Source organism: Palaemon carinicauda, chromosome 22, assembly GCF_036898095.1.
Source record: "Palaemon carinicauda isolate YSFRI2023 chromosome 22, ASM3689809v2, whole genome shotgun sequence".
Taxonomy (NCBI): domain Eukaryota; kingdom Metazoa; phylum Arthropoda; class Malacostraca; order Decapoda; family Palaemonidae; genus Palaemon; species Palaemon carinicauda.
Window position 1 is genome coordinate 112,366,818 of NC_090746.1, and position 23,656 is coordinate 112,390,473.

General features: G+C 35.7%; 1 protein-coding gene across 43 annotated transcripts in view; it reads right to left on the bottom strand.

Annotated features, from left to right (window-relative positions):
- The window catches only part of LOC137616688 (myosin heavy chain, muscle-like), a 51,909-nt gene that overhangs the window by 19,304 nt on the left and 8,949 nt on the right, over window positions 1–23,656 (bottom strand). For 10 of the 43 annotated variants that reach the window (XM_068346640.1, XM_068346653.1, XM_068346650.1 and 7 more), the window contains exons 4-13: window positions 23,102–23,207; window positions 21,536–21,625; window positions 20,561–20,723; window positions 19,387–19,490; window positions 13,624–13,761; window positions 12,664–12,933; window positions 9,835–10,005; window positions 6,262–6,598; window positions 3,422–3,474; window positions 1,647–1,734 (exon numbers count right to left, since the gene is read on the bottom strand). In XM_068346640.1, coding sequence (XP_068202741.1) covers window positions 1,647–1,734; window positions 3,422–3,474; window positions 6,262–6,598; window positions 9,835–10,005; window positions 12,664–12,933; window positions 13,624–13,761; window positions 19,387–19,490; window positions 20,561–20,723; window positions 21,536–21,625; window positions 23,102–23,207 — 1,520 coding nt within the window. Of the gene's footprint in view, window positions 1–65; window positions 154–1,646; window positions 1,735–3,421; window positions 3,475–4,186; window positions 4,240–6,261; window positions 6,599–7,746; window positions 7,918–8,372; window positions 8,544–9,028; window positions 9,200–9,834; window positions 10,006–12,663; window positions 12,934–13,623; window positions 13,762–18,066; window positions 18,171–19,386; window positions 19,491–20,560; window positions 20,724–21,535; window positions 21,626–23,101; window positions 23,208–23,656 lie in introns of all 43 variants that reach the window. The other 33 variants (XM_068346664.1, XM_068346661.1, XM_068346652.1 and 30 more) reach the window with 19 other exon arrangements.

Genomic DNA, 23,656 nt, shown 5'->3' on the forward strand with positions numbered 1-23,656 from the left:
AGAGAGGTTGAGCTTGGAAGTAGGACCCTGGGAGTGATGGAAGGTGTGCTTTAAGGAGACCTTACCCGGTGACTTTGTCTCATTAGGAATGATGCAACGGATGAAGTGGGGCGCTGTGCTTCTGAGAGTTGACATCAGGTTGTTGAGCTGTTCCTGTGGAGAACCGCGGGACATGTTAGGAACGTGTCGAGGGTTAAAAATCACGTTCCGTGGACAGGAAGAGTAAATGGGTGTCCCTTTACTTTTTATAATGTCTAATGGGGTTTTAAGGGATGGAAACCAAAAGAGGGGGCATGCATTCAGATGAGTCAAGGGGAAATTGCACAACCTACAAGGAAAATTATGAGATGGTGGTTCTGTCCCATTTTTTAGGAGTTTTGGAAACACGTGAAAAAGAAAATGACAAAACTCGAATTAATGAGCCACGAACCGTTGTTTCATAGGAGTTCGTGGCCAACTCATCTTTTCAGCCCTGTAGATAGTGTGGGAGAAATGACAGGGAAGGAAATGGAGGGACAATGATTGGATAGAATAAATTCCTGTGGGTCTAGTTTGCAGTTGACGCAGTTCTGCCACTTGTACCATTCTAAGAATAATATCCATTACAATCGAGAGTCAGGAAGAGAAGGAAGGACGCCAAGACACGAAAGGAACGAGAAAATGAACGACAATACTGTGTTGCTTCTCAGTTGCGCAGGAAGTAACCACATGGTCTCATTTGCTGTTTCGAGAAATCTTTATAATAAATGAAAGAGGAAGCGGGATTAGGTATAAGGTTGCTTATCAGGAGATCTGAGAAGCTGCTAAGAAACTTCAGCTAGGATATTCGTCGAGGAAGTATGGGAAATGGGAGTAGGAAATCCTAGTATTATGTATTCTAACTCTTCTAATAAAAGGTAGGTTCTAACTTCTACAGCCTCTGTTCTTGCGTTTCAACTCAAGACTAGGCTGTAGTAGAGGTTCTATGAGCAACTAAAGTCTCTATGCTTTTAAACTACGAAAAACGAAAGCAGGTGACTATGATCAGGTCTGTCCTTCACTACTTTGTCCCAAAGTAGGCTGTCATTTACTACTCTGTCTTAAGGTAGAGTGGTGGGATGCGTAGTTTCCTAAAACCTACAAGACCTTCTAAGGGGATTAGGATTGCGTGGAACCTTTTTTATCCCGTTTTTAATGATACACTTAAGAACACAAAGACAAAAATGATGCATATATCTCGTTTCAGGTCCTGAGGAACGAACAGCAAGATGAAGATGCCTTTATGCATTATTTCTGAGGACACGACACTCGTCAAAATTTAGGGAAGAATCCTTGTCAGGGGATTTTTTGTTTTAAGAGGAGGTAGGACAAAATAAAAGACCACTGAAAATAACGAGGTGAAAATATAGTAAGAGGATCAATTAAAACAGGGCCTCACAGGCTATCCTTCTATAGCTTTGGGGGAGTATCTGGAGAAGAAAAAATAAAAAGAAAGGTACAAACGAGAACGAGGTAGGGGCTGGTTTTCTTGGCCCTTTGGTTGTCAAAAAAGATGTGCAATAATACATAGAGAAAATAGAGAGGATGGAAAGAAAAATATGCCGGCTTTGGCAATGGGATGCAAGTTCCTCTATGTCTTTTCCTCCCATCGTTATCCGCAATCTTACCAGACTGTTTCAGTTCATTGGGGATGATACATCGGATGAAGTGGGGAGATGTACTCATCAAGGTGGTCATCAGCTTATTGAGCTGTTCCTGGGGTAGTGAGAGGGAGGGAAAGGAGTTTTAGTTCACTGGCGTCGGAAGATGTGTGACCTTGGGCTAACTGCAGCTATCGTACGGAATTTGGGGGGTGGGTGAGTGGGCAATGCATATTTGAAGAGGTAGATTTATGGTAGGTGATTTGATGGAAGAAAAGCAGAGGAGGGATGATGCACATTGAAAGATAAATACTTCTCTTAAGATTTTGAAGGAAATACAGTGAAATAGCATTCGATAATGCAAAACAAAATCAATAGAAACTGGAAACATTCAGGGAAATAAATTGAGGATAAATGAAAATGAGTAAATGATTGGAATTACTGAAATACCTTTCAAGGAATATACATGAGTGAGTTAATACAAGAGATAAAATGATAGAAGACATTTGTACCACCAGGTAATTGTAAAATAGACAATTTCATTTATAAATCACCGTAAAGTATGATAATATTCTTATTATTACAGTAATGAATTACTATAGGAAATGATTATAGAGAAATCTTAATGTAGAAATTTCAAACGATATCGCATAAAAGAACAATGATCCAAAAACCAAATTATACAAAGAACTATAGGCGTAGATGACTGTTAAACTAATTCTATTTAGTTATTACATCTCGGTGTTAAACACGCTTATCATATGTGTGTGTATATATATATATATATATATATATATATATATATATATATATATATATATATATATATATATATAATATATATATACATATATATATATATATATATATATATATATATATATATATATAAATATATATATATATGTGTGTGTGTGTGTGTGTGTGTTCGCGCAGGGAATATCCCTTTCGAAAATGCAATGTGAAAAATTAAAAACTACTCAATTAATTAAACAAATGCGATTCTTTAACAATTAAAGTTTGAAATTTATATTCCTTACTAACTATATTTATGTATATATATATATATATATATATATATATATATATATATATATATATATATATATATATATATATATATATATATATATGTCTTATTGAAATTTGAAAATAGAACTACATGGCAAAAATTGCCAATGTAATACAGAAAGTTTACGAATTCCAACAATGATCATGAAGAATCTTGAAGACATGATATTTTTTTTAAATATGTCTGGGAGAATAAACAACTTAGAAAAGGCACCAAAATCTGTGTACTTTCTCCTTGAATTGACTGATAGTCATCCAGTGTTCATTCGGGAAAAAATAAGTGTATTTTAATTCATTTGTATAAGATGTGTTTTGTAACATTTCATCAGTTGTCTATCTTTTTTTTACCATGTGTTTCACCATCAGTATTTTGAGGAATTTAAGACTAAACGTGTATTGTGACCTTTACTTGAACAAAATCAAACAAAACAGCTGAAATGTATCATGTTCAACTTCCGTAATCGTACAGGTTTATTTTGCATTTCTATTAAATATTTAAATCTGTAAACAGTGAAACATGTTTGATAAACCATGATATATAAAAATAGAGGACATCTGTGGTATTTATCACTTAATAAATCAAAGTAATAACAGAGCAACTTGCTATCAAAGTAATAACAGAGCAACTTGCTATCAAAGTAATAACAGAGCAACTTGCTATCAAAGTAATAACAGAGCAACTTGCTATCAAAGTAATAACAGAGCAACTTGCTATCAAGCTGCATACTAACCTTGTACATTCCTGACACGGTCTGGAAACCGGAGCCCTTGGCACGTTTACCTCCTGTTGTGGGGGAAGAAGACACAGTAACAAACAATAAGCGTTGCAGCCTCGAAGAACGTTTATGTGGGATTAGATGTTATCTTGAGAAGAGGAACGTTTGGACAGAACAGGGAAAAGAGGACAGAAACGTTTGAGTCAGTGAAGGAAACATTTGTACATCGGGGGTCGCTCTCTACGGCACGTGGCTTCAGTGCGTTTGGGTATTTAAGTACCCTTAATTTTGCCTTTAATTTTGGAATGTTTTTTATTTAAATATTCGTTAAATTATAGTTAGTGTTAAAAAGGATTCATGGTTTTAAAGTATATTTTGCTCACGCACCCTTGAGAATTACGCCGCTATAAACACTGCAGACTATAAAGAAAGGGAACTAGAAAGGCTAAAAAGCAGAAAAAAAACATAAGCAAGTGAACAATTAAACAAGAACAAAGACCGACGGATCCACGAGCCTAAACAAGGCCTTCTAGACAAGATAAGCGACCGACGACTAGACAAACTTGAAGGAAGACTTTCAAGACGAAAACCCACGTTTGAAAGCACATTCAAGGAAAGAACATCTCGAAGACGTTGTGTCTGTAGAATAGGTAGGTTTTTATATATATTTCTAGAAGGGGGTCCTCCCCCAATAGAGACACTGACGCGGGTTTGAATGGAACATCTATAGGCAACATTTAAAAAGCAGGGCGCAGATCTCGACACTGATTGGATATTTACCCTGTAAAGGCCGGAAACTGTCAGGAAGCCTGAACCTTTGGCTCGTTTTCCACCTGTAGATGACACAGATAAGGCTCTCAGAATCCGTTCTTTGGGGTGAGATAGTCCGGTCCAGCTTTCAGTCTCAAGAGTTTTCATTGCTGGATTCCAAGATTGTGGGGGGAAGGGTGTTTGCTAGGTAAATAATAGATAAAAAAAAGGGTGGTCTCAAGATCCCTTCTTCCTTTTCCCAATACTATTTGGGGTTTCTTGGTTCTGTGTCCAATTTGTTGTATGGGACAGTGGAATGGCCTCTAGTCATGAGTGAGACATTGCTTTACGTACGAAGAAAAATTCCATCAAATTTCAGCCTTATATACATCTGTCATAAAGATGATATTTTAACTGAATATGAATCAGTGAATAGAATAAAACAATATACATTTAAAGACAAAACAGTGGACGATATAAGGATTAAGAGAGTAAGATTTTGCAGTAGAATAAAAGGCGATAATTTTTAACCTTTTGGGGTTAAACGAAAAACTTTAGCACATGGATTAAACTAATCAAAGGAGTATTTATAAGTAAGTTTATGACAGCTATCTCTTGTACGTCGAAGTACTCAAAGAAAGCTACATATTCTCGACAGTATCAATTACGGATAATGGTTTACCTTAGAATTTCGCTGTGACCAATATGGTTTCCCATAATAGGTCACCTACAGTGTTTGGAAAGATAGGGCCATGCGAAATAGAACGTCTTATTCAGCATTATTTAAGAAAAGTTTTCCATTTTAATTTAATTCTGTGGGGGAACTTTATTTATTTTGAATTAGGTTTTGGGGGTCAAGCTAGTGTTTTAAATTATCTTTAATAGGGGGGCAATAGTGAATTAAATATGGTCATTTAGAGAGTGATAGGAGAGAATCACGTGAAAAGGAAGGCATCTCCTGCAAGAAATAATGCGGATTATAAGAGTTTCTTGAGAAGGATTGGAAAGAATGTGTCAAAAATAATCGGAAGAGAATGTAAACGATAGTCATTTCAAATGGAAGAATGTTAACATTTACTTGTTGAAAAGAGAATTCAATTCATAATTACTGAGAGCGACCAAAAGAATACAGGAATTTTATTTAAGGAATACTTAAGGAAAATTGTATCATAACAATTCTAATGATTCGAATTGAATAGTGTTAATGGAACCAGATTTCAATACTTTAAATTGAATGTAAATATAATAGGTTTAATGATTTAAATTAAATATAGATGGAACCAAGTTTCAAATCTTTAAATTATATATAAATCGAAACAAGTTTCAAGGCTTTAGATTGAATATAAATGGAACCAGGTTTCAATGTTTTAAATGGTATGTAAATGGAGCAAAGTTTCAATGCTTTAAATTAAATATAAGTGGAACCAGATTTTAATGCACTAATTTCAATAATATAAGCTAATGGAATCATGCATTGACTTAAAGTTCAAATAATCTTTAGAGTCCATTGTTTTCATGTATGTGTAGTTTGAATAGACATCAGTGAATGAAAGCAAATTAACTACTACACCAATTTCAGACAGATTTCGTAGTTTGTTACGTATACTTAAGTTGAATGGAGTGCTACTAGTCTTGCCACCGGTAGGTCCAAACATTACTCTGTAAAGAGAGGAAAAAGAACATATTTAACACCTTAAATATATGATTTTTAGTATTCAATAATAATTATCGTAACCGCTGCATCTTGGGTTTGTCTTATTTGGTTAATACTGTTGAATAAAATGCCTTTCAAAGATAGTTCTATCTGTGCACTCTTGCTACTTTAAAAGGGTTGCCCTAAAGTATGCCTTTTGTGGCATACTGTACATGGTATTAATAGTCGTTTGGAATTCCCCTTTTGCCCTGGTTGCATGAGTTTTTTTACCTAATACTTAGGCTTTAGTCTTCTTCATTGTCTAATTCAAGTTCACATGTAAAGTATTTGGGGAAGTCATTTAAGAGTCTATAAATAACTCATTACTTTCATGAAAGTCCTCTTGTTATATTAAGTGACTCCAGTTAACTGAACCAAACAAGCAACCTTATGATTCTGAAGCACTTACCACCTTTGCCACCAGCCTGTGGGTCACCGCCTGACTGGCCGGGATGATCGGCGAAGATCTCGACAGCCAAGGTGCAGGAGGCTTTCTTCATCTGGTCGACGACGGTGTCGTTGAGGGGGTCCTTGTTCTTCTCGAGCCACCCGGTGAGGTTGTAGGGGACGGTGCCGGCGTAGTGAACGATGGCGAAGTGAGCCTCGGCCTGGCCTGGCTTGGGTGGCTTGGGCTTGATGAAGTTGGGGGACTTGCCCAAGTGGTTGGTCTTGAGTTTCTCTTCGAAGGACTTGTCGGTAGCCTTGGGGAACATAGACTCCTCTTCTAGGATGGAGAGGATACCCAGAGGCTGTTTTTTGTTTTTGTTTCAGAGGTAGGGTAGGAGGGAAGGATTAGGAGTGTTTGAGAAGGGGGTGGGGAGAAAAGGGAGAATGCCTTAGAATATTCTGAGAAATAAATAACATTTTAACATTTTTTTTTCAAGGATTGGTGTTATGAAAACACCACAGAACTCTGAAACTACATTGCATTTTTCATGTTTTTTTTTTTTTGTTTTGACAAATATAATATTGATAGAAAAACTATTGGAAAGACTCACTTACTGTTGTCATCTCACAGGGAAGGAGAAAAAGGGGGAAATAGGTGGGCTTTGTTATAATTACGTGAATAAAAGGTTAAGAATATAACTGATGCTCAGGTTCTTTGAAGCACACACTCAAAAATCCTGCTGGTAGCTTTTCAAGAACAATAATTTGAGCTAAAAAGAACTCCAGGATAGCGAAATATAGGCATTGCAGAAAAGTGGCAGCTCTTTAAAAAAATGATAAAAATCAAAATTGTATTAAAAAAAGACGTGTATATATATATATATATATATATATATATATATATATATATATATATATATATACATATACATATATATATACACACACACACATATATATATATATATATATATATATATATATATATATATATATATATATATTCTCCTGGATATTTTGCATAGGCAAAAGTTAGAGTGAAAGTTAAGTGAAAACTGAAATGATAATATGTGGTATTATTTGTTTAAGCTATTGAAATACGGAGCATAATGAGATAGGAATACATTCAGTACCAAACAGCAATTTACCTCGCTGTCAACCACTCACAACAACATTTATCTAATACATTTATATACAAGTAAACAAATAGTAACAAATAGTAGAAACATGATTTAGAGGAATACTGGTCTACATTTTATTTTTGAAGTAACATTGAAGTGTACTACATTACGTCAATATAGAATAACTGTTCTTTACATGAATATTATGTAGGACTTTTGAAAACTGACATTTAAAGAATTACCTTCTAGTTTAAATGGACAACTTACAAATACAGAGGGTTACAATAAATCACAGAGGTGAGAGGAGATTACATCAGCTACTTTACAGATACGACTACACACAAGAACGACAAACTACGGCCTCTTTAATGCTGTTTGGCAGAGGTTACCTTCTCTATGAGGTCAATACAAGCCTGGAGGTCAAGACCAAAGTCAATAAAGGTCCATTCAATGCCCTCCCGTTTGTACTCCTCTTGTTCCAGGATAAACATGTGATGGTTGAAGAACTGTTGGAGTTTCTCGTTTGTGAAATTGATACACAGTTGTTCAAAACTGTTGAACTGAGGGAAAAAGGAAAGTGGAGCTACACTTAGGATCTGAGAGACAAAATCTTGTTTTTGCTTTTAAGGATGAAATTACACTTGTCACCTGAAGCACTGGCCGTCTCAGGGCATGTTCTGTGACCAACAGACAAACAGAGAAAAATTGAACAGGAATTCAAGAAAAGAAAAACTATAATAATGAAAATAAAAGAGACGAACAGTAATAGGTTATGGAAGACAATATTAATGGAGTCAGTGCCTGGCGCCATAATCACCCAGTTGACCAACCAACGTGCACAGGGATCTTAAAAGGAAGTCACGATATTTAAACTAAGGATTATTCAATGGTAGTTTTGGTAGTAGAAGGTCCTTTGAGTCATATAAGGGGACCTTGGAGATGTTGTTCTTTGAGGGGGGTGGGGTGATGTTGGGGATACACGAGACAATTACAGATTGGCACTGTGTCGCATTACCTTCTCAATGAGCTCAATGCATGCCTGGAGGTCCAAACCAAAATCTATAAAAGTCCAGGCAATGCCCTCGCGTTTATACTCCTCTTGTTCTAGAATGAACATGTGGTGATTGAAGAATTGCTGCAGCTTTTCGTTGGTGAAATTGATGCAAAGTTGCTCAAAACCATTAAACTGGAATTTGGCAACAAGACATTGATGTAGGTATTAGGCAAAGCGAAAGAAATGGGGACTTGGGTAGGAGGTGTCATGTGATACGTTCACATGATTTCATCAAAAGGGATTTTAGAAATGGGAAGGATTGGCTTTAGGAGGGAGAGACAGATTTCAGCATGGCAGCTATTCCTTATTTTCGACTAGAATTAATAATGGACATGCAATAACAAAACGTTCTACAAAGCCCATTTGTTCTCATGTGGACTGTTGTGGAGATCGCAAAGAACATGAAAAGACAAGGTAAAAAAAAAAGGAAAACATTCTGATGAGAAAACCTCTGCAGTCATAGACATGAGGTGGTCACGGCACTGTCTTTGTGGTGACCTACATAGATACAGTTCCCGTACAATGGGAATTTTAAGAGGACAGGTTGCATGCAACGCAAAGGTGCTTTCATTTTTTCCCCCTGAGGAAGGGAGGGAAGTATCTCCGAGCATGGTTACCTTCTCGATGAGTTCAATACACGCCTGGAGGTCCAGGCCAAAGTCAATGAAAACCCAATTAATGCCTTCCCGCTTGTACTCTTCTTGCTCCAGGATAAACATGTGATGGTTGAAGAACTGTTGCAACTTTTCGTTGGTGAAATTGATGCAAAGTTGTTCGAAGCCATTGAACTAGAGGGAAGTGAAGAGCACGTGCATGGATATATAATACATGTATACATTGGGTGTGACGGGACATCACTACATACTAATCATAACATAGAGTACATTGAAAGAAGGTGGAGTTTGTCTTGGCCATCCTCCTGAAAACCAAAGGTGAAAGGTAAAGGGAAAAATGCCTGGGAAATATTGTCACAGAATAATTCCAGGTAAGAGGTGGACGGACATTCAAACTTTTTGAAGATGTAAAAAATAGACACTCAAGGGGAACACATTATAGAACGAGAGATACATCTGATGAAATATGCTTAATAATAGGGAAAAAAATGGTTACGATTCAAGCCGTCCTTGGGCCAATCATAATATTGAGGTTGTTGTCTCTCAATAAGAACAAACTAACGAAACTTCCAGGTTTCAGAGTTGTTCTGTGGGATGATGTCATGAAAGTAGAGGGCATTCCTTTCCACCAGTTTCAACTGGCGATGAGACAGTTACACTCACATCTTTCCAAACCCATCTCTCAAAGAGTGGAAAGAACAATTAATGAGAAAGACTAATAATCCTTCATGCTGGAGGAGCCCCGTCGAGCACAACTGAGGTGTGGGTGTTGGACCAGTGCACTCAGTGTGGCGGTGCTCAGTGTTTACCTTCTCAATGAGCTCAATGCAAGCCTGGAGATCCAAGCCAAAGTCAATGAAAACCCAATTAATGCCTTCTCGCTTGTACTCCTCCTGCTCGAGCACGAACATGTGATGGTTGAAGAACTGCTGCAGTTTCTCGTTGGTGAAATTGATGCAAAGCTGTTCAAAGCCATTGTACTGTCGGAAGGGAAGGATTTACACGTGTTTATTCCAAAGTTGGTCTGGACGACGGACGGGGCTGCCACCTGGACTTGACCAATTGTAAGTTTTCAGGGATGTGGCTCATTTATTCTATTTTTGGGGATAGGGCACCAAATATCTTGCTTGAAATTATATTCTTTGGGGATTAATTTTAAAGGAAGAGATGGCAGTTTTCTCCTTAGAGCCCATAAAATATTTAGATAAGGTTTAGTTTGTGCCACTAAAATATATAATTTTTCTGGAGTTTTTGCTTTAGAAAGTTGTAAAATAAGTTTAATATTTGACTTGTTCTTCATTTAAAAACTAGATAAACTTTAATGATAAAAAATCATAAAATAAAATAAAATGTATGGGAACTGCATAAAACCTAAAGGGTGAAACAGAAATGTAAAAGAAAAAGAGGAAATACATGAACATTTCTTCTTCGATGGCCGCATTGTCTCATTATTCTTCTTGGCTGCTTTATTAAGTCTCCAATGGACAGATTGTACCTTTTACGTGTGGCTAGAACGGGTTACTCATTCCTGGGAATGTCATGCTTATGCAAATTCTCTATAAACTGAGTAAGATCAAGTTTCATATTTATACTTGTTCTCTGTAAACTGTTCGGGCAGGGAAGAACCTTAAAGCTAGCTTTATCTAACAGCCAGTCTATTAAATGACCCCCTTTGACTCCTGGAAAGGTCAAGTAACCCATATTAAGCCAAACGCATTCAGATAGCATGCACCAACAGGTAGAAGGGTCAGTGACATAACGGGTAGTCCTGAATGAAGGAAATCAACTGAGCATTATGGTTATATGGATTTTAAGGACACTTTTAACTTGAATGTGTTTATATTTCTATGGGGATTGTTTTTTTTTAACAATGAAATAATTATAGTTGGATTACCATTTATCTTTTATTTACATTTAAAAAGCAAAGAGGTGTGTTTCAAGTGGAATAATAACCATGATGCTTTCAATATCGTTTTAGAATGGAGGTTTAGACATCTGACACTTAATGAATTATACTTAAGAATGCATGTAAGGAGAAAAAGTATGTGGGAAGGGGCATCTAGACTACTCTTCACAACCCAAACAGATATTTATAGACGGATTCCTGTAAATAAACATATGTTTCATGACATATCAAAACTCGAAGATCCAGAGGGAGTTTCATTATATGTATCTGGGGGTGTTTAAGGTTGGCATTTTTATCTTTCCTCTGCTTCTGTACTCACAGAAATAGAATTATGTGTGAACTCTTTGTCTTCAAGTAATCAATTGATTGATTTTTACAAGCATTGAGTCGATAGGTAGTACAGAAACACGTTAGGACGTAATTGCCACACCAGTGATTCACAATGTTCAATAAAGGAGAAGGGGTATGCAGGACCAATCCCTGTTTTTTTGCTGGGAGTCATAGTAAGGTGAACTAAACAACAACTACATAGGGGACCATTCAGTCAAGGGCTAGTATTTACAGTAAAAACCATTATTAATATCAGAAAAAGGGGTAGGAGGACGGGGATCAATGGGAAGACAAGACGGGTGATTGGGGTTTGGACCGTTGACACCGTCTCATCTCGGTGGGCACGGTTGGATACTCCTGTTGCCTGAAGGTAAGGTAACCTTTTTGTAGTTTTGTCACTCGGCAACAAAAATGGAGGATGGAGATGGTTGGGGGCTGTGGGTTGGGTTCTGAGGAACGAATGGAAGGGACACGAGTGTGGATAAAAGTTCATAGACTTTGCTGTTACTTATCAAGTCCGATGGTTGTGGTATTTTGTAAGATAAACAGTGATAATAAAATTAAAAGTAACTGGGGACTGACAAAATCAAACTCGGTCTTTGTAGTCGTGACGATCAACCAATTAATAAAGAAAAAAATAAAGGATTTTGACAATTCTTTGTGGGGTGCATAGCCTTTGTTGGGTGTTCTAAAACCTTCTCAAAAGCCTTCTCATTTTTTTTTTTCAGTTTGTACAAGTCCAATGCTCTTCATACTAACGCTATTGATTTGAACCTTCTGGATGACGGGCTAGGTGGGTTCTTCATACAACAGGTTCTTTCTGTACTTCCGGGAGACCATCAACTGTTTACGCTAAGAAATTGGGATCTGTCAGCATATTGTTGGAGGGACGGGGAAGCTTAAGAATATATGTTTATCTATAAATTTACATAAATGTAAAGCAAGTTTGCTATTAAAGGGGGTTTGATATTATGCTGAAATATAGAAAAGTGGAGATTCAGAATGACGTCTAAAGAAAGGGGGAAAAGCTAGGTGACCTATTGTATGCTAGGAAGAAACTCCTTTCAAGGAGCATACTGGACACCTGTGAAATAGAGCTGATATCTTCGAGCCTAAACATTGTCTCGAGAGAAAATAAAAGGAATTATTGTAAGAATCAACAGAGATTATTTTCACAGGTTGATCAAGTCTACAAACCTTCTTTGAATCAACATAGACTTCCTTTCACATATAAATTTAAATCAACAAAATTTGAATCAGATTAAATATATTAGAAGTGATTTTGAATCTTAATTTTTCTCAGAAGTTGTTTGTAACGTAATTATATTTTTTCTAAACCTATTTTTTAAGATTATAGGGACTTGTATCAACAGGGAAGGAGTGAATTCAAGTGGGTACTTACGTCAAAGATTTCGAATCCGGCAATGTCGAGCACACCAATGAACATGACTCTCTTCTGGCCTGTCTCGAGGGTGACGTTACACTTCTTGACCAGCCACTTGAACACGCGATCGAAGAGGGCCTTGGAGAGAGCACCTACCGAGTATGTCACCTGGTCCTTGTTCCTACCCTGGGTCACGAATTCGTTGCCGACCTTGATCTTGGGCTTGGTCAGGTTCTTGTAGAGTTCGGCGCCTTCGATGCCCATCAGCTTGCCGATGCGGTCACCTTCCTGTTGGGGAAACAGAAACGAGAGGTCTTTATGAAGCTCCTGATGTAGGGGATCTAACGGACGAAAGGTCTAGGGCCTTGTGTTGGGGGGGGGGGGGGGAGGGGAAAGGGTAATCATTCAAAGCAGAATAGAAATGTGGTAGTTATCATATGAAGTTTGGTTGGAATAACACAATGTAAATAGGTTGGCATAAATTTACCCGCTGCGTTCATTTTCTCTTTTGGTAGAGGTGGTGAGGGCGTTGAGTGTCCTTTTCATATAGGTGTTTTTTGGGTAGGGAGAAGGGGGGTGGGTGCTCGTTTTCAAATCAATTTTTTGGTGGGTCATTTTCATAACTCGGAAAATTTGTGAATCTGATCATGTATATATATATATATATATATATATATATATATATATACTGTATATATATATATATGTATATATATATATATATATATATATATATATATATATATATATATATAGAGAGAGAGAGAGAGAGAGAGAGAGAGAGAGAGAGAGAGAGAGAGAGAGAGAGATCAATTTTAATATGTATTGGAATGGCTCAGAACTTCATAATATGTAATATCCGAGAAAACGAATATTCTAGAATTTCAAAAAAAAAAAAAAAAAAGGTTTTGCTGTGATATATCCGGACAAAGTTTTAATGGACCATCGTCAGTAGCAACGACATTTCATAATACTCACGTCCGTGCCGTCGGCCTCAGCCTGTTCCTCTCGACCCCTCTGCTTGAACTTCATCTCACCGAAGTGCATGACAGAGGCTGTGACCTTGTAGACATCCTCCTTCTCAGTCCTAGAGAAGCCTAGGATGTCGAAGGCATCCTGTGAGGAGAGGGAGGATGGAATAAGCGGCAGAAATGGAAAGGCCCGCTTGAAGAAATATCTATGTATCTATCTATCTATCTTTCTATATTTATATATATATGTATTCAATTTATTACTTTGAGAAGGATATAATATTTTTAGCTGTTTGGAAAACTTTTTCAAATAAAAAAAAACAGCTGGTAGTATTTGGCTTAGCATAATAGCTGTTTAATTTTTTTTTTTTTTTTGATGGATTAATTAGACAATTATTCTCACTGAAATAAGTTAGAAAAATATCTTTGAAAACATATATTTGTGAAAGAGACTACGTATTAGCAACTAAGAACTTACTGTACTACGAATTTCATGGAATGAAACTTACCTTCCACATAGTTACAAAAATGTTGGCATCAAGGCATTGGAAATACGAGTGCATCCGAATGATATATTCGCAGAAAACTGAATCTTCTAAGAACACCATTTTGGGGAATAATTCTGGACACGAATATCGTGATTATCATCATTTGGAAAGCAAACATAGCGGTAGCGTCTCTATAATTATATACGAAATATAATGAAGACATTTAGACTATTGGGGAAATGACTAGATATAAGTGATGAATTTTTAAGATTTGCATGTAATTAAAGGACACGGAAATTGCACCCCTTGCTGGTAATTAGAACATTTGTTGCTATTTGTAATTTAGTGAAAGTAAGAAAGTGGCAATGTATAGAATAATCGAATTCTTAAATAAAACATTTGCGTTTTAGTGTAATATTTCTTTAAAAAATGGTAATCCGGGATTGAGAAGCATAATTGATTTTTACGTCCGAAAAATTAAGCAGGATAGTTAAGCAGCCTCTTGCTATTACGAACTTTTGCAATGCAATGGTTATGACTGGAAACCGAGTTAGTTTAATGTTTTTCACTGTAACGTTGAAAGTGCATGGAGGAATTTAAATCCCATAACTGACGTCACCCATAGAAAAATATTGATCACAGGAGATCCTTTAAAGCTTTTAAGCTAAGCTACTAGAGAGAAGAAATTGAATACTGATATTGTTTTGTTATTGGAGATGGTGAATGGAGACGCATTGAATTAAAAGCTCAAGATAGAGACGACTGGCGAAATCTAACCGAGGCCCTTTGCGTCAATAGGCGTAGGAGGAGATCATGATGATGATGATGATTGCGTTGTATTATTCTTGAGGCATAGAAAAACTTCAGGCTTCCAAGCTAAGCTACAAGATATAAATTTAATGCTCATTTATTTGATTTCTCCTGAGGCACAGAAAAAACTGTTCAAGGCATTCAAGCTAAGCTACTAGAGAGAAAAAATTGAATGCTTATATTTTTTTTCACTTAAGACAATCTTCAAAGCTTTCAAGATAAGCTATTAGATGGAAGAAATTGAATGCTTATTTTTTTTTATTTCTCTAGAGACACAGAAAAACTCTTCAAGGCTTTCAAACTAAGCTACTAGAGAGAAGAAATTGAATGTTTATATTATTTTTCTTCGAGACACACTTCAAAGCTTTTTCAAACAAACCTGCTAAATAGAAGACATTGAAAGCTCATTTTATTTTATTTCTCATGAGGCACAGAAAAACTCTTCAAGGCTTCCAAGCTAAGCTATTAAAGAGAAGAAATTGAATGTTCATTTTTGTATTTCTCATGAGGCACAGAAAAACTCTTCAAGGCTTCCAAGCTAAGCTACTAAAGAGAAGAAATTGAATGTTCATTTTTGTATTTCTCATGAGGCACAGAAAAACTCTTCAAGGCTTCCAAGCTAAGCTATTAAAGAGAAGAAATTGAATGTTAATTTTTGTATTTCTCATGAGGCACAGAAAAACTCTTCAAGGCTTCCAAGCTAAGCTTACTTGAGAGAAGAAATTGAATGCTCATTTTTGTATTTCTCATGAGGCACAGAAAAACTCTTCAAGGCTTCCAAGCTAAGCTTACTTGAGAGAAGAAATTGAATGTTCATTTTTGTATTTCTCATGAGGCACAGAAAAACTCTTCAAGGCTTCCAGAGAGAAGAAATTGAATGTTCATTTTTGTATTTCTCATGAGGCACAGAAAAACTCTTCAAGGCTTCCAAGCTAAGCTTACTTGAGAGAAGAAATTGAATGTTCATTTTTGTATTTCTCACGAGGCACAGAAAAACTCTTCAAGGCTTCCAAGCTAAGCTTACTTGAGAGAAGAAATTGAATGTTCATTTTTGTATTTCTCACGAGGCACAGAAAAACTCTTCAAGGCTTCCAAGCTAAGCTACTAAAGAGAAGAAATTGAATGTTCATTTTTGTATTTATCATGAGGCACAGAAAAACTCTTCAAGGCTTCCAAGCTAAGCTTACTAGAGAGAGAAGAAATTGAATGTTCATTTTTGTATTTCTCATGAGGCACAGAAAAACTCTTCAAGGCTTCCAGAGAGAAGAAATTGAATGTTCATTTTTGTATTTCTCATGAGGCACAGAAAAACTCTTCAAGGCTTCCAAGCTAAGCTACTAAAGAGAAGAAATTGAATGTTCATTTTTGTATTTCTCATGAGGCACAGAAAAACTCTTCAAGGCTTCCAAGCTAAGCTACTAAAGAGAAGAAATTGAATGTTCATTTTTGTATTTCTCATGAGGCACAGAAAAACTCTTCAAGGCTTCCAGAGAGAAGAAATTGAATGTTCATTTTTGTATTTCTCATGAGGCACAGAAAAACTCTTCAAGGCTTCCAAGCTAAGCTACTAAAGAGAAGAAATTGAATGTTCATTTTTGTATTTCTCATGAGGCACAGAAAAACTCTTCAAGGCTTCCAAGCTAAGCTACTAAAGAGAAGAAATTGAATGTTCATTTTTGTATTTCTCATGAGGCACAGAAAAACTCTTCAAGGCTTCCAGAGAGAAGAAATTGAATGTTCATTTTTGTATTTCTCATGAGGCACAGAAAAACTCTTCAAGGCTTCCAAGCTAAGCTACTAAAGAGAAGAAATTGAATGTTCATTTTTGTATTTCTCATGAGGCACAGAAAAACTCTTCAAGGCTTCCAAGCTAAGCTACTAAAGAGAAGAAATTGAATGCTCATTTTTGTATTTCTCATGAGGCACAGAAAAACTCTTTAAGGCTTCCAGAGAGAAGAAATTGAATGTTCATTTTTGTATTTCTCATGAGGCACAGAAAAACTCTTCAAGGCTTCCAAGCTAAGCTACTAAAGAGAAGAAATTGAATGTTCATTTTTGTATTTCTCATGAGGCACAGAAAAACTCTTCAAGGCTTCCAAGCTAAGCTACTAAAGAGAAGAAATTGAATGTTCATTTTTGTATTTCTCATGAGGCACAGAAAAACTCTTCAAGGCTTCCAGAGAGAAGAAATTGAATGTTCATTTTTGTATTTCTCATGAGGCACAGAAAAACTCTTCAAGGCTTCCAAGCTAAGCTACTAAAGAGAAGAAATTGAATGCTCATTTTTGTATTTCTCATGAGGCACAGAAAAACTCTTCAAGGCTTCCAAGCTAAGCTTACTAGAGAGAGAAGAAATTGAATGTACATTTTTGTATTTCTCATGAGGCACAGAAAAACTCTTCAAGGCTTCCAAGCTAAGCTACTAAAGAGAAGAAATTGAATGCTCATTTTTGTATTTCTCATGAGGCACAGAAAAACTCTTCAAGGCTTCCAGAGAGAAGAAATTGAATGTTCATTTTTGTATTTCTCATGAGGCACAGAAAAACTCTTCAAGGCTTCCAAGCTAACCTACTAAAGAGAAGAAATTGATTGTTCATTTTTGTATTTCTCATGAGGCACAGAAAAACTCTTCAAGGCTTCCAAGCTAAGCTACTAAAGAGAAGAAATTGAATGCTCATTTTTGTATTTCTCATGAGGCACAGAAAAACTCTTCAAGGCTTCCAGAGAGAAGAAATTGAATGTTCATTTTTGTATTTCTCATGAGGCACAGAAAAACTCTTCAAGGCTTCCAAGCTAACCTACTAAAGAGAAGAAATTGATTGTTCATTTTTGTATTTCTCATGAGGCACAGAAAAACTCTTCAAGGCTTCCAAGCTAAGCTACTAAAGAGAAGAAATTGAATGCTCATTTTTGTATTTCTCATGAGGCACAGAAAAACTCTTCAAGGCTTCCAGAGAGAAGAAATTGAATGTTCATTTTTGTATTTCTCATGAGGCACAGAAAAACTCTTCAAGGCTTCCAAGCTAAGCTTACTAGAGAGATGGAATTGAATGCTCATATATTTGTTTATTTATATTGAGGCATCAGAGATTGCATGAAACGTAGCCGAGATGATGTTAAAGCCAGCGAGGGGGGCCAGCACCACCACTTACTTCAGTGAACTGCAAGTCCTCCTTATCGTCAATAGAAGCCACTGTCACCTTTCCTTGTGAGACGAAGTGATAGTCGTGGATGTCGTCGGACAATAGACATGTAGCTATTGACGAAAATAAACAAACACATAAGTAAAAATTATATAAATGGAGAGAAAAATAATGTTTGTTAGTGTATGGTTGTCTATGATGGCCGAGTTCTGAAAGAGATGCGGTTAACACTTGGGATGTATGTGTCAACTCCCATCTATCAGGGAAATAAATATAAATAGTCGGTGTCAGTTTATGTGTTTGTAAAACGCAGCGAAACGAATGTGTGTTTTTTATAATTCAGTTTATGTGTTTGTAAAACGCAGCGAAACGAATGTGTGCGTCTTTTTTATAGATATTCAGTGTCAGTTTATGTTTGTAAAACGCAGCGAAACGAATGTGTGTTTTTTATAATTCAGTTTATGTGTTTGTAAAACGCAGCGAAACGAATGTGTGCGTATTTTTTATAAATATTTAGTGTCAGTTTATGTGTTTGTAAAACGCAGCGAAACGAATGTGTGTTTTTTCTATAAATATTCAGTGACAGTTTATGTTTATAAAACGCAGCGAAACGAATTTATTTATTTATTTTTTTCTTTAGCGATGTGAGCCTCTTGGAATAACGATTCAAAACGATGGAGTCTTCCGAAGACAACAAACGAAGAAAGCATCTCGGGAGATTATCGAAGATGCAAATAGGATTACATTCCTAACTAAAAACAAAAACAAGCAAACTCTAAACGCGAAATTTTGGAAGTAATCTACTGTATATCATTAGTGAGAACAAGGACTCTCTTCGTCATGCAAGAGTCCTCTGAAGAAAATGATAATATTGTTAATCTAATTTTGGTACTAGGACTAAATCACTCAGAGATTAGTGTGGTGGGAAGATTGTTGGCAATCTTCCCCTTGGTAAACTAAACTTCTACAAATCGTGACATCACATTCTGCAAGTTAGAGAACTAAGGGAACTACGAATACCGAAAAATATCCAAGGATTCACGGCTATATGTTATGGCCGCTCGTTTTGGCGTTTCGGTAAAAAAGAAATTATCTCATACTTGAGATCAACACGAGTGAAATTCTTATGTCATAGTTGATTTTCAATTTAGTTTAAAATAGAATGAATAAACTAGATAGAATAAAGCTAGACATATGTATTGCTTTCACTCGTATTTGATGCCAGTACTTGAGAATGGAGATACGAAAAAAGTGCAAACGAATATCTTTAGAATTTCTAAAGTCAAAATGCACATCTATCACGTCTGGACATCTCTTCTCTCGACTTACATCGGTGAACTGCAACTCTTCAGCATCATCAATGGAGGCCACTGTTACTTTACCCTGACTCACAAAATGGTAGTCATGGATGTCGTCGGACAGGTAACACATGGCTGGAATAGAGTGGTGATAGATGTAGAGTTGACGGAGGATTGACTTTACAGTCTCGTAGGAGTAGTGGTTAAAGCGTATACGTACATGCGGAGGACACGTTGTAGAATAGGACGTTTAGTGGAAGCTGTGTATAATAGTAAATGCCAAAGAATTCTGCAATCCATTGGTGTTTGTAAAACGGTGTGGCATAATTTTGTAAATAATTGTTTACTGGAAGAAAAAAATGCTAAAACTCATTAGTTCTCCCAATCAGGAATTTTTACACTGCATTAACCTTTTGAAGGAAATAGAGAACATTCGTAAAATATTTTTGAAGCAGGAACTGTGAACTGAAATGGTTAGTATAATTTCTGTAAATAAATACATGAGATATAAGGTAAACAACTAGCTTGGATTGTGTTGATAGCCATGTGAAAATAATAGATAATAATATTAACTCTAAGGACCGTAACTTGAAAATGGCAAGGAACTGATTAAATTACCCAAATTTAACCAGAATGATTATGGAACAGTTAAAAGATAAGACCAGAATATAAGCAACCTTTAGGGGACAAGAAAAGTTAATTTCCTGTAATAATTTATATCAATGTCCTGAATAAAAATATTTAGTATTATTTTGTTTGTTGAAAACAAAAAACAAAGGAAAGCAATGTGTGTATTAAGTAACAGACTTTTTATATACTTTTGTCAATCAAGTAGGAGCAATTGTAGAAAATGTTCACTTGTGAAAATTGCTCTCCCTCTGTTATACAATATTGTACTTAATAAACAATTATTGTTTTCCTCGAATATTGTAGAGTTCATTGTTTTACAAAATCGTTCTTAATGAGCAATTGTTGTTTTCCTCAAACATTATAGAGCTTCTTTGTTTTACATTATCGTGCTTAATAAACAATTATTGTTCATCTTGATTTACATTATTGTACTTAAACAACTATTGTTTTTCTTGATTATTGTTGATCTTATGTATCAAATGGGTTATAACACGTAGTCGTGGCTCTAATGGCTTATGGCATGAAGTCCTGACCCTGTGTATTATGTAGAATAAAATCATATCAAATCCACTTACGTTTGATCCATTTGACCTGGTTGGACATGATCTGGTAGAAGATATGGTAGGATCGTTCGAGAGGTTGCTGGGAGATCACACGGGCCTTCTCCAGTAGGTAGGTCTCAATATCAGCACCGGACAGCTTGCCAGTGGGGCCGAAGTGAATACGGATGAACTTACCCTGTGGGAGTGGGGAAAGGGGGTTAATGTTGAGAGGGGTTGGTTGCAGGTTATATGTTGTTTTGATTATTATAGAAATGCGGTTTTAAGATGAATTTATTCAGAGATGAAAACTAGCGTTTTGAGAAGGCGAACGTGAAATAAATTACAGTAGTTATAGCGAAGGGTTTTGTAACTTGATGGCAGTGAAATATATATATATATATATATATATATATATATATATATATATATATACATATATATATGTGTGTATATATAATATATATATACATATATATATGTGTGTATATATAATATATATATATATGTATATATATATACATATATATATATATATATATATATATATATATATACATATATATATGTGTGTATATATAATATATATATATACATATATATATATGTGTGTATATATAATATATATATATATATATATATATATGTATATATATATATGTGTGTGTATATATATGTATATATATATATATTTATATATATGTATATGTATATATATATATATATTTATATATATGTATATATATATATATATATATATATATATATATATATATATATATATATATATATACAGACGTACAGTACATATACACACACACTATATTATATTCTGTATGTATGTGTGTGTATATATATATATTTATATGTATATATATATATATATGTGTGTGTGTGTGTGTGTAATATTTTCCAGTTATATAACTGCCAAAAGAATATGACAATCCTGTCGTTTACGTCAAAAGACCCGGACAATATATATTTACTTGCAAGAGGCTGTGCTATACTTACGAAGCGGGAGGAATTGTCATTTCGCACAGTCTTGGCGTTACCGAAGGCTTCCAGCACAGGATTGGTCTGGACGATCTGGTCTTCCAGGTTCTGTCAGGAAACGGGCAAAGTCGGCGGATTAACTTCTGGAATTTCAGTCTACTTTGATTTAAATTACTCGATTTCCTGATTTAGTTTTCTTCAAAATTATTATTTTTGTATTAGACTGCTTTTCATTGTATTTATTTTAGAGCATAATAGTGAAAAAAAATTCGTACATTGCTTAGGAATTAATAAAGATTTGCTTATAATTTGCAGTAGAGCTAAATGACTGAAGATTGGATGTTAATGAATATAAAAAAATTCTCTTTTTAAAACAGTCTGGGATTTGGTAGTTCACATGGTGATTATATTTAACAGAAATACTAAAACGAGTTTAAAATACCATTGAAACATACTTACCTGTTATGTTTTTTAACAGGAAAATGTTAAAGTAGAGGAATTATGTTGCAGGGATGAAGTTCTTACATATAGCACAGTTCACTTTTAGTACCTCACCAGCATTCATAAATCTTTTTATATTTATATTAGTTAAAAAGGTGATAGAAATATACTTCGATGTGTGTGTCAATGTCCAGACAAGTTACGACGCCAGATTATTTCTCATCAGTCAGTCAATCAATCGTTTGATTTCCATATATAGTAATGCTCCTTGTTAGTATGTTTTTCCCCACAGTTTACTTTAACTTGATAGTCTTTCCAAAAATATTGACTGAACATTAAATATGTATGAGAATCAAACTCAAAGACGACTACATTTACAATTGAACATATATTCTTTCTAGATTATGAAAATAGGTATTTTGAAAAATATAAAAACCTAATAAGTTTTAGTTTAGGTTCGAAGTTAAAGAAATAAAAAGTGTTCCTTAAACGATAGTAAAGGCATATACAGTATGCTGTTAAGGATTAGAATTTTGCATTGCCAAAGTAGTCGGATCTTTAGTACGTTCATGCCTGGTTCAAAATCATTACAGGTCCTCTCACGTTGCCTATGTCCAAATACATTTGTGAGTGTTGCATATGTTACTCCAATTTTTTATGTGAAATCCTATAGGCAGTAGGCATATAGGAGGATGGTTTTAGGTAACGGAAGAGGTCCTAAATGGTTGGATTTTTTGGGGGTATGGTGGTGGCATGCGCTGTTACAAACATGATGGAATGGCAAACAACATGACAGGATGGCATGGTATCCAGTATTACTACATGCCATTTCACTCCTTTCAAAAAAAAAAAAAATAATAATAAACAATTAGGCATCTCCTGGTATATTTATTATATATTTTGAAAGACGTAAACACAAACATGTCACCCAGTATTTTGTAGACAGTACTCCATAAAAGTTAAACAACCTCGTGTCATATGTTGAGGCTTTCATAGCTTCCAGTTTGTTTGTGGAATTTGCTATTCGAACCTGACGAAGACAGTGACGTCAGTCATAACGAGAAAACGTCATTATTCCTCCCAACTACTCCTCCTTCTACTCCTCCTCCTTCTACTCCTTTCTTTCTCTTTGATGAACATTACCTGCTTCTTTTCGTCCTCCGTCTTCTTCTTGGTGGAGGCACCGACATTGGCGAAGTAGGCAATTACCTTCTTTGTGTTCTCAGTCTTGCCAGCACCAGACTCACCACTGTGTGTTTGGGACAAATGAGGAGAGAGTTAGTCGAAGCTAAATACAGAGCCAAGACACACTACGGACGACAAACAACAACAGGCACCTAGGGAAGATGAACACGCCTCTTGGAGACAAATGAGGAAGGATTAGGATAAAAACAGTTATTGGCAAGTCAGGAATGGTAAATGACTGGTAAGCAACAAGGAAAGGGGACTTCGATACGAGTAACAAAGCTTTATATACTGAGCGAGTCTACTGGCTTTGATTCTCCCTGAGAAGAATTCAAAGGCAATATTTTCTCCCAAGTGGCCAAATGCATTCACAGGAAGCAGCGTTACAAGTGGTCAATGAGAATTACAACAGCCTTTTTGGATATCTATTGTAAGCGGTGCAATAGATAGGAATTGAATTGATGTTACGTCTGCCTGTCAGTTATCCTGCCTTGTGTTCTAGACTTACGCCTG